This window comes from Culex pipiens, chromosome 2 (assembly GCF_016801865.2).
Source record: "Culex pipiens pallens isolate TS chromosome 2, TS_CPP_V2, whole genome shotgun sequence".
NCBI lineage: Eukaryota > Metazoa > Arthropoda > Insecta > Diptera > Culicidae > Culex > Culex pipiens.
The window spans coordinates 133,779,638-133,792,034 of NC_068938.1; the positions used below are offsets into that span (position 1 = coordinate 133,779,638).

A 12,397-nucleotide genomic window follows, 5' to 3' on the forward strand; every position below is an offset into this window, starting at 1 on the left:
AATATGCAAATTGTATTTGCCCAAAAGCAGCTTTTCGAGTGTCCAACACCGGTGGTGGTGGTCCGATTTAGGGGCTTCATTTTTCGAGTGGGGACTCCAAATCCAATCTACTCGAATTCAATCTAGAGACACTCACTCAACTTGTTGTCCGTGCATCAGGAAAGGTGCTAGGATCTGCAGAAGATTATTCCCCTCATCCATCGAACCTTTTCCCCTTGGCATCTACTTTCCTTACAACTAAATTTATGCACCAGGGAACACCGTTCAGGGAAACCCTGGAGTTTGATTCTCTGGAAAGTCGAGATCTTCAGATTTTTTTAGAAAACTTCTTTAAAAATTACGATTATTATAAGTAGAAATTCCGCCTATTCAAAAACATGGTAGAATTTTTGTTGTTTTCCCAAGATTTAGTGCCTTTCGAGAGAACTCTTGTTAAACTTCCACTTGGCTGTTGCGGGGACTCCGATGATGCAAATCTAATCAAGTTGGTGCTCAATGTATGCAAGGTTCTATTCAGTGTGAAATATTTATCAATCAATTTCGTCTTCGGCTTCGGGCCCCATCATCATCGTCAACCAGGCACAACTTTCAGGTCAGTAGTGTGGCACCACCGACCAAAGACTCTCACAGATGAATCCTATTTCAAGCACCATTTAGAGGTTAGTTATGGTTATCCGACTTTCCGAACCAGGAATCGACGACGACGACGAGTAGACCACTCTAAATTCAAACCAGCATCAGATCTCTCTACTTCAGTTCGATTGACGACGACGACGACGGTGACCGTCAATCTCGTTTTTGTGGGCCCTTTGCTTGAAATGTCGTTCCCTTCACACACACAAAGTCAGTGGTGGTGGTGGCCACGAGAGTTATGGAAATCATGTCTATAAATATTGTATGAGTAGTGATAAGGGAGAACGAACGGAGAAAAGTCTATTCCCATTTTTGCCCAACACAAGAGCTGATGATCCGAAAGATCTGGCTTTTCAATTTTCTAGCTGAAGATGAACACGATTGTACAGCTGCTGGCAAATCGAATGCAAATCGGATCAATACGTTTGAAACAGTTATTTAGAACTGATTTCTACATAATTTAGTTTGAAATTGAGTTTGAACCAATGAAATTCATTGATTGATATAAAAAAATGTTACTAAAACAGTTGCAACGAACTGAAAACTATCGTAAATACACTTTTTCGTTTAAATTTTGAGTACATTTTGCAATATTATTATTTATGTTATATTTTTTTGCAAACGTATGTAAAAAAAGGACGACTTAATACAGTCATCAGAAGCAAAAAACATCATAATTTGGAAATGCCTATTCTTCAAACTAATGTAATTGTAGAGATTTTATTAATCTTCTCATTAAAATCTGATAAGTAATTATGTACGTTTTCTCAAATCGACTTGTCTTTGTTTGATTTTTTTTTTGTTAAATTTGAATGAAACTCTATTCATGTCAAAAGAAGTCATTCTCTATCGAGAAATTAAAAGTGAGAGCGTGTGCGTGCAACATGGAGTTAAACTTTTCGAAATGCGATGATTCACATCAACTTCACAGATAGTTTAACTCCATGTTGCAGATTTGACATCTCGATACAATTTTGTAGCCTGGTCATACAAAATTAGCATGTGAATATTCGAAAATCTGTATCTTTATTAGGTTAGAGATTTTCTGATCGATTTGGTGTCTTCGGCAAAGTTATAGGTTATGATTTGGGCTTTTGAGAAAAAATCATGTACGCGGAAAAAATCATGATTTTTTATTTTTCCCAAAAAAGTATTTTAATTTTTCATTTAAAAAAAATGTTTAAAGTGACTAAAAAGGGCAAACAACCTATTTTGGAATACTGTTTATAGAAACTTGCTTGCTCACTTCCTATTTTTAGATTCCTTTACCGATCTTTCGTGCGCGAGAGAGAAGAGCCATGCTCCCTTCGGATTTTTTCTCTTGATGAACGTCCAATGATTTTCTTTTGATGATGATTATTCCATCGCTATTGTTCCGATTTCAGTTGAAAACGCGTTTTATGAGCTGTAATTGAACATCAAAGTGCTGATATGGTAACATTAGAGGCACGCTGAAACGAGATGCAGGAGATAAAATATGTTCAAACTAAACTTCAAAAATCATATTCAGGAGTAATGTAAATTTGCAATTATCGTTGCCTCTTATTTTTTTTTGATAGAGCAAACTGTCTTAAAGTTAGGGCATTTTTCGAAAAGTATTTATTTAAAAAATACGTTATACAAAATGTTTTTTTGTTGAGTGAAAAAATGTTTTTTTTCACAGTTTCATCTTATTGGCCCTCATTTTTGTATTCGCGATATCTCGGAAACTATTGGTTCGGTTTTCAATGTTAAAAAAGTAAAAATTCTGTGTAAATTTCTGCTCTTTGTTTAAGGGGTTACATACATGTAAATCGGCAAAAAATTCAGAGGTTGTTTGAGCACACACTTAAACATTTTCAATTTGTTTTCATGGCATTAAAATATACATTTTCATCTATTAACAAAACAAATTTGAAGACATTTGGTAGTACCATTGCCGAGATATAGCTATTTAAAGTTAGCAGTTTCAAATAACGGGTGCCATTATATCTCAACACTGTTTTAACCAAATTGGCTCAAAATTTTGGTGAAGACTCGTTAAACCGGTCCCGTTTGCATGACGAAGGCCGATTTTCAAAAAGTTCATTTGAAGAAAAGATAAAAATAATTTTAAGTATTTCATATAAAAAAAACGCCAGATTTTGATTTTTGTATTTTTTTTAAATACAAAATTTTAAAATCGAGCTTCGTCATGCACACGGGTTATGTCTTCACCCAAAATTTCAACCAATTTGGTCCATTCCATCTCGAGATATCGTGGCACCCGTAAATCAACTCGGTGCTCAGAGAAAAACGCTTACAAAGTTTGACAGTTCGCTTTGCGCCTAGCAAAATTTTGAGCTTAAATCGTCTCTTACTCTGTTTAATCATGAAATATCTTCATGAAACTTTGAGGAGTTATTGAATATTATCTTTTGAGCGGATTTAATTAATTTTCTGCATAATGATTTTTTTTTTGATTTTCTACATGTATGTAACTCCTTAAATAACGTCAACATTTTAGAATCAAGAGTTACCTTTTAAAAAAGCTAAGAAGCTTGTCGGGAATTTTCAACTGTCTGTTTTAATTTAATTTTTTTAAAGAAAATTTTGCGAAACAATATTAACAATAAAAATTAACCAAACAGTTTCCGAGATATCGCGAGCTGAAAATGAGGGCTAATACACAGCAAACATTGTTTAAATTTGGAAGGTGGACCTCTTTTATGATGTAATATAACCTCAATTAAGACTGAAAAAGGGGCATTACATCAAACAATGGTAAATTTGCATATTTTTAGAGGTCAAATTACACATTTTTTCTGACATTAAAGATGTACTCATTCCCAGATATTACTATGATTTATTTTACTGTGTAGATAACACTGGGAAAAACTACCTTTTGTTGTAAAATTTAATTTTTAAGACGCTTTACTTCAGCAACATCAGTGCGATCAACAAAAAAATTAAAAAAGTTAAAAAAATGTTTTTTTTTGAAATTTTCACAGCAATTCATTTTTTTGCAGGGTACCAGCGTTTCCTTCATATAGTATTTTTAAACTGCAAGAAAATTTTCATTTTTTGAAAACAAATAATTAAACATGAATATAACAAAAAAAAAGTTCATTTTAGCAAAAAAGAAAAAAAGAAGGCATTTTTGATTGCAAATTTGATTTTCAGCTATATAAGGGTTTTGAAGCTTTGTTTAAAAATATTTAAAAAAAATCCAAAACCAATACAGTCTAGACTCGATTATCCGAAGGTCTTAGCTAAATTTTACTTCGGATAACCGAATCACGATTTTTTTTACATTGACTTATTTTTGATTGTCGAGCCTAAACTACTCTAAAGAGATTTAGAATTTTTTAATCCAAGATGGCGGTGATGAAATATTGAAAAAATGCATGTTTCAATTTTACAGGCAATCAACCATTTAAATTTGACTAAAATGGGGCCACAGACCTTGATTTTGATGTTTAAAGTAGGAAAATAAAAACTGCGAAAATAGTAGTTTATGCAACAAGTTGCTGAAAAAACAATTTTTGGAACGAGTTCCATACAACATTTTTTGCAATTACAAAAACACCCTTTGAATGGAATTGTAAGTGAAATGTCCACGTATTTAGTCAATTCACCGTTTAAATCAAAACAATGTTAAAAAACTAACTTAATCCACCTATGTGGTTGATGCCTTCCTCACTTTTTACCAACAATGGGTAATATGAGTGGTTTGGACACATATTTCAGCTATTTTTTTGAATCCAGAAAAAAACGTACACACATATAACTTAAGTAATCATAACTCGAGACAAGGTTGCCAGATCTTCAATGTTTTGGACTCGTTGGAAAGGTTTTTCGATTACCTAACCAACGATGGGTCGGATGATGGATCCGGACATAGTTTACATACATTTAAGTGAGATCCGGCTTCCAAAAAGTACATAAATATTACTTAAGTGGCCATATCTCGAGACAGGGTTGCCAGATCTTCAGTGTTTTGGATTCGTTGGAAAGGTTTTTCGATTACCTAACCAACGATGGGTCGGATGGTGGATCCGGACATAGTTTACATACATTTAAGTGGGATCCGGCTTCAAAAAAGTGCATCAATATCACTTAAGTGGACATATCTCGAGACAGGGTTGCCAGATCTTCAGTGTTTTGGATTCGTTGGAAAGGTTTTTCGATTACATAACCAACGATGGGTTGGATGGTGGATCCGGACATAGTTTACATAAATTTAGGTGGGATCTGGCTTCAAAAAAGTGCATCAATATCACTTAAGAGGACATATCTCGAGACAGGGTTGCCAGATCTTAAATGTTGTGGACTCGTTGGAAAGGATTTTTGATTACCTAACCAAGGATGGGTCGGATGGTGGATCCGGACATAGTTTACATACATTTAAGTTAGATCCGGCTTCCAAAAAGTACATAAATATTACTTAAGTGGACATATCTCGAGACAGGGTTGCCAGATCTTCAATGTTTTGGACTCGTTGGAAAGGTTTTTCGATTACCTAACCAACGATTGGTCAGATGATGGATCCGGACATCGTTTACATACATTTAAGTGGGATCCGGCTTCAAAAAAGTGCATCAATATCACTTAAGTGGACATATCTCGAGACAGGGTTGCCAGATCTTCAGTGTTTTGGATTCGTTGGAAAGGTTTTTCGATTACCTAACCAACGATGGGTCGGATGGTGGATCCGGACATAGTTTACATACATTTAAGTGAGATCCGGCTTCCAAAAAGTACATAAATATCACTTAAGTGGCCATATCTCGAGACAGGGTTGCCAGATCTTCAATGTTTTGGACTCGTTGGAAAGGTTTTTCGATAACCTAACCAACGATGGGTCGGATGGTGGATCCAGACATAGTTTACATGCATTTAAGTGAGATCCGGCTTCCAAAAGGTGCATCAATATCACTTAAGTGGCCATATCTCGAGACAGGGTTGCCAGATCTTCAGTGTTTTGGATTCGTTGGAAAGGTTTTTTGATTACCTAACCAACGATGGGTCGGATGGTGGATCCGGACATAGTTTACATACATTTAAGTGGGATCCGGCTTCAAAAAAGTGCATCAATATCACTTAAGAGGACATATCTCGAGACAGGGTTGCCAGATCTTAAATGTTTTGGACTCGTTGGAAAGGTCTTTTGATTACCTAACTAACGATGGGTTAGATGATGGATCCGGACATAGTTTTCATGCATATAAGTGAGATCCGGATAAATGTGAAAACACATTTTTATATATAACTTTTGAACTACTTCTCGAAACTTCAAACAATTCAATAGCGATGTATGGGACCCTAAACCAAGTCGAATGCAACCGGTTTGATCAAAATCGGTCCAGCCAGTGCTGAGAAAACTTGGCAAGAATTTTGAACACATACATACACACACACACACACACACACACACACACACACACACACACACACACACACACACACACACACACACACACACACACACACACACACACACACACACACACACACACACACACACACACACACACACACACACACACCCACATTTGTTCAGTTTTCGATTCTGAGTCGATAGGTATACATGAATATAGGTCTACGAGCTGTATTTCAAAAGTTCATTTATCGAGCAGGATTATAGCCTTACCTCAGTGAGGAAGGCAAAATATTACTTACAGTATTACAAAACAAGTGTTAAAAAGATCAACATTTCAGTAGAACTTTTCAGCATTTGTTTTTAAAAAGGGTCTTTATTCGATTCTGTTGTTTTTGGTAGAGAAAAGTATGCTGTTTCGTCGTTCAAGAATGACAGGAAAAATTGCAGTTTCACAACAGAATTGCAAAAAAAAAACAAAAAATTCGTTCGTGATTCGAATATCCGAAGTCCCATTAACCTTCGGATAATCGAGTCTGGACTGTATTAAGAAGTGATACCACTGGTACCAGATTTTTCAAAATCCTCATCACTAGCACAAAAGATTATGTTTTTGAGCAAAAATTGCAAAATAAAAAAATATATATTTTGAGAATTCAGCTTTTCGTGAGAGAAAGTCGAATTCTAGATTTTATTTTGAAAAGGTCTTATAAGCTATTGTTATTGTGTTTTATATGTTTCTAGGACCGGTGTAAAGGGTATTGTTGTACATATTATATATTTACATACCTTCTTTTTATGATTGGGCGGCATTTTTAATATTTATTTTTTCACTATTCACCTTTTTCACAATTGTTTTCCACTTAGCGTTACTGCAAACAAAAAAAAATTCAAATCTCAGTTCCTAATGAACAGGTGTGTCCGCTCGGAAAAGCACGCTCGCGAAAAACGGAACACCCCCCGTCACCACACCCGTTTCTTCTCACTGCTGTTTGGCATCAGCCGTCACGTGCGTAACTTTACACCCCGTCAGGAGGAAAACGAAGAGGCAATTAGTCGACCGCGTGGCGATCAACAAACGCACACCTGTTGTTTCACGTTTTTCAGCCGACACTACCACCATCACACACATACTACTAAGGAAGAAGGTGATTTATTTATGAATGGAGACGCGTGGTATTTTGAGGCCAATTCGCGTGTCTCTGCATGAGAGGGGAAACCTTTTTTACTTGGCTCATCTCACGGATCGTGTCTGATAATTGAAACTGAAGTGGTGCTTTAAAGATTTGCATCTCGGCGATCCCACCTTTGCTCGTGTGTGAAACGTTGCGTTAATCGGTCAATTATGCGCGACGGACAGCTGTGTGTGACTCTCGGTGTTAACCCGTGCACGATGATGGTTGCAGACTTTGTGCGCATTTTGGGGAGACTTTGTTGGTTAGAATACTGTCGTGATCGTGCTATCTTGACGCATGTGAATTGTGAGCTGAATTGAGTTGAGGACTCCATTTTGTGCCCCTTTCAATGCGTCACCTCTTGACCTTTATAGATCCACAAAACTAAATTTGAGTCCTACGATATTAAACAAATACAACCGCAATTCCGTGAAAAGTTTTTTCCATCAGATATACTTTTAGGGGAGAGTGGGGAGACTTGATCCCCTTTTTTTGTACCGCATATAACTCTGTCAATTTCTCACAAAACTATGAACTGTTTGCATGAATTGAAAGCTTAAATATTCAAGTATGTTTGGCTGATAAGGGTATTTCATCAGATAAACTCTTCGAATCATGCCAAGCGTTTTAAAAAAATATTTTTAGCCGGCATTTTCAAAATGTTGGGGGTAATTTGATTCCCCTTTCAACATTTTGAAGAAATCTTAAGCAAAATGTTTCTTATTCATCCAAACTTTACAGCAATTTCACATTAAACCTGTACGTTTGTGTTCAAAATATAACAAGTTTAGCATGCAAAATATTTAAAAACTTAAAATTTTCTTTTTTCGACCAAAATTGAGCATGTTTACAAAAGCTGGTAATTTTTGTTTACAAAACTTTTGAAAAATGGTTCAATCTGCAGTAAGTTATGTACAACTATACTAAAGGAAACTATGTAAGAAAACCCAGCCCAATTATTTAATCTTGAGGTTGATTCCAGTGACTGTAAAAATGCAAGGATTAAGTCTCCCTAAACGCACTTTTTTAAACAATTGATTGTAAAAATAGTATGACGATAAATTTAACGTCAAATGCGTTAGGGTTTTGGAGTTGATATGTTTATCAAACAATTCATGTATAAAAAATATTTTTTTGAATAATTTTTGAGTGTTTTCTATACTTATCATAACAAGCACTTATGCAGCACTTTTTAGAAAAATGTGTTTAACTCAATCTAAACATTTTTTAATTTTTTTTCTTTGTTTTCTACAATGAGTTTTAGTCAATTTCGCACAACTTTCTAGAACAAAGCTAATTGTTCTACCCACATGCTGACGAGATACAGGCTTGGGATCAAGTGTCCCCGGGGATCAAGTCTCCCCTCTCTCCCCTATGTCAAACATAGTTGGGTAATTCTCTACCAACTCACACGAAATCGGGAAAAGTTGCCCCGACCCCCTCGATTTGCATGAAACTTTGTCCTAAGGGGTAACTTTTGTCCCTGATCACGAATCCGAGGTCCGTTTTTTGATATCTCGTGACGGAGGGGCAATAGGGTACGTTATCGATTGGTGGACCCCTTTGTATAAGTGGACCCTCTGAAGGGTTTTTGATGAAAATTTCAATAAAATCGCAATTTCAAGTGTGTTGTCGTCAACAAATCTTTTTTTGGCATGTTCAGCATCATTTAAAACAATGTTGACTGACATTGAATTGTCCTTTTCACCAAAATAAATGTTTTGAGTTCGACATCTGAAATCAGCCATGGCCACTAGCATTTTCACAACAAAACTACATTTATATTTTATGATTGAATTTACTATCCAATCATTTTTTGACTGATTATTTAACTTCAGCAAGTCGAAATAATGTAAGTTTAAGGAACTTTACTAAAATCATCTTTCATTCATTATATCTATCATTAGACCTACACCATGTATCAAATCATCAAATATCGGTAAAATTTGGTATAAAAATAACAGTTTGCCTATAGTGAACCCGGGTCCACAATCGGATTATGGACCCGGGTTTACTATAGGAAAAAGGGGTCCATAAAAAGGCAATATTTTTTTATTTTTCTGCTCAAAAACAAATAACTGATGAAACAAATAGTCAAAATTGTTCAAAAGACTACAGATTTCATTGTTTTGTACAAAGGGTTATGAAAAAGTACACTGATGGTTAAAATACCCTACGATCCCTTTCATTTTTGAACATGCGAAAAAATACATGTTTTTCAACAATTTGCAGCCTAAAATGGTGATGAGATAGAAATTTTGTGTCAAAGGGACTTTTATGTAAAATTGGACGTCGATTTGATGGCGTACTTGAAATTCCGAAAAAACGTATTTTTCATCGAAAAAACACTGAAAAAGTTTAAAAACTCTGCAATTTTTCGTTACTCAACTGTATTTTTTTGGAACATGTCATTTTAAGGGAAATTTAATGTTCTTTTTGAATCTACATTAACCCAGAAGGATTATTTTTTCATTTAGAGCAAAATTCATTTTAGATTTTCGTGTTTTTTCTAACTTTGCCGGGTTATTTTTTAAAGAGTAATAATGTCCTATAAAGTTGTAGAGCAGACAATTACAAAAAAAAATACATACAGACATAAGGGGTTTACTAATAACCATCACGAGTTATCGCGATTTTACGAAAAAAAGTTTTGAAAAAGTTAATTGTGTAGATCACGGCCGAATGTCAAAAGAAAAACTTCTGATGAAGCTTCTTCCATCGCTCTTGAACAGTTTTTATGTAATTTTTTTTTTATAAATTCACTTTTGTCACATGAATTCTGGTAAAATTACAAAACACTAAACACCTTCAAAAGTATTTTTTGTGCATATTTTTTTTCGAAAAGTTTAAAAAAATTCCAATTAGTTTTTAAGCTTTTTCCCAACGTTCCCATAATGTCTAATGGCAATATTTCAGCAACTTATGATAAAATTTCCAATGTTGAAAAATGAAACATTTCTGAAATGTTATAATCTTTTCGAAAACATTCAATATTTCATTTTTTGACTAAAATTTCTATTTTTCCAAAACTTTTTTTTCAAAAGATCGTAACTCTGCGGTTTATTTTTTCTCCATGCTTAATTATGGTTCAAAAGTTACGGTTTTTGTCCCCTAAAACGCATAAAATATTAAAATAAAATATAACACGGATTTTAAGAAATAGACCTTTTGTGAAAAAAAATTATAAAAAAATCGAAAAATTTTATTTCCGTGTAAATATTTTCTTCCTGGAAAGTCCTCATCACTACTCCCAACATTGCCGATGGCACCAAATCGATCAGTAGATCCTTCAAAAGTTTTAGATCTTCAAATATTTACGTTCCTTTTTGTATTAGAAGCTTTGTGGCAACTGTATGGAGTATGGAGACTTGTAAGGGTAAACTAATGACACAAAATGGCTTCTTTGGTCATAGGGAAGGCCCCCACAAAGTTTGAGCCATAATAAAAAACACAAAAAAAATTGTTGAAATCTGCCGATTTCGTAGAAAATTGCTCATATTGGCAATTACGCAATGATTAGTCATTCCAGGTGTAGGAGTCGTCTCCATGCCATAAGTACAACACACCAACCAAGCCTGCACCGGTGGAATCGCTGGTGGAGGTTGGACTCGCAATTCAAAGGTCGTCAGTTTGAATCCTTGGGTGGAAGGTTCATTGGAGTAGAAAGAGGCTTGGGTGCTCTCCCCATTCAAGCCTATGGACTCCTAAGTTCGAGCAGAAACTTGCAATAGAGACCACAAAAGACCTGGGGATCGTTAAAGTGTATGGTTTGGGTTCATAAAAGGGCTGCGTATTATCATTTAATCATAACAACAAGATCAGTTATCTGCTGATAAAATTATGAAAAACTAGTTCAAGATTCATTATGTGGTTTTTTACATCATTTTCTAATGATATGGCGTAATTTTGCACAATAATTTTATCTATTCATATTTGTTATGAATGACATTTCGCCAAGTCATTTCATAACGAGGAAACTCAAACGTTCTTTGCGCAAAATTAAGCACCAAAAAGGTCGCGTAATCCCATCCCAGAACATCACCAGGAAAACTTTGAGGAAAAACTTCGTGAAGGTTACAGACGATTGTGTGGCGCGCACTTTCACCAACTGTGTTATTCCCCACGGTCAGTTGGTCAGTCGCGGTGGGACCGCATGGCGCTTTTTCCTCGACGCGGCCTGTCAAACAGTCAATTAACTTTTCTTCACAACTTGCAACACTGCGGGTGGGTGTGGGTTGAGGAATTTCCCGTGGCTAATTTTATTTTCCTCTCGCAATGTGTTAGAATAACAAAAGTCGCCCATCCACAAACACTGAATACGTGCGACCCGATCCGACAGACGATTGACGAATTTTTCCCTCCCGGCTCGGTTTTATTGCAACGACGACGGTGCGTGTGATTTGTGTCAACTTGGCTGAACTTTGACAGATTTCAGCTCGGATTACACCGTGCAAAAGGTGACGACGCGCGTGTGTCACGAGTTTTGAAATTTCACAGTTGGTCGACGACACTTTTCACCCCCGAATCGACAATATCTTTCTGTTTTCTTCGTTTAATTCCTTTTTCTTCCACGGTGAAAGGTTGAGAATTTTCCGGCAAATTTTCAAACACTCGCCCCGTATCGATCGTGAATCGTTACCGTTACCACACGTTGACACCACCCGTCGTGGATCGTGCTGCGAATCGTACTGAAATGTGAAAGCCCCGCGCGACTTGCAGTTGCTGGCTGGCTGTCGTGAAAAATCCGACGACGACCGCAACTGGCTCAGCAGCAGTGGCGTTTGGTTTGTCGACGGCGTGACCGCCCCCAAACCCTGTCTCGCGGTTTCTTGCCTTACATGCACAGAACCGAGGATTTTGGCCGACTTACTCGTATGTTGATACTGCTGGGAGTTTAGGCTAGGAAAACTTGACTTATTTAGCGATTCCTTTTCATGACTGTATAGGAAAATATATTAACCTACTCAGTGTCAAGGTATTAAAATCATCACGTTATTAGGTCGATGATTGCATTTAAAAAGAATGTTAATGCAACAAGTTACAAAATGATGATTTATTCAGTACACAGAAATAAAAATGATGGTATTATTCTTCAGGAAATCTTGACAGATTTTGTGATTATGATTAATTTTACATCAGGAATCGGTGAATATTCATCATTTTCTGATGAATTTTCATCAAATTTACATTTTTACACATTTTTACACACCCAAAAAAGAGGTAATATTCAACAAACCAAATTTTCAACCTT

General features: G+C 35.9%; 1 protein-coding gene across 2 annotated transcripts in view; it reads right to left on the reverse strand.

Annotated features, from left to right (window-relative positions):
- Positions 1 to 11,918, reverse strand: part of LOC120424716 (SET domain-containing protein SmydA-8) — a 32,748-nt gene extending 20,830 nt beyond the window's left edge. Inside the window, exons 1-2 of one of the 2 annotated variants that reach the window (XM_039588902.2) lie at positions 11,786 to 11,918; positions 6,761 to 6,843 (exon numbers count right to left, since the gene is read on the reverse strand). In XM_039588902.2, the coding sequence (XP_039444836.1) occupies positions 6,761 to 6,784 (24 nt within the window). In that variant the 5' untranslated portion in view covers positions 6,785 to 6,843; positions 11,786 to 11,918. Of the gene's footprint in view, positions 1 to 6,760; positions 6,989 to 11,785 lie in introns of both variants that reach the window. The other variant, XM_052707984.1, reaches the window with a different exon arrangement.
- Positions 11,919 to 12,397: the final 479 nt, after the last annotated feature.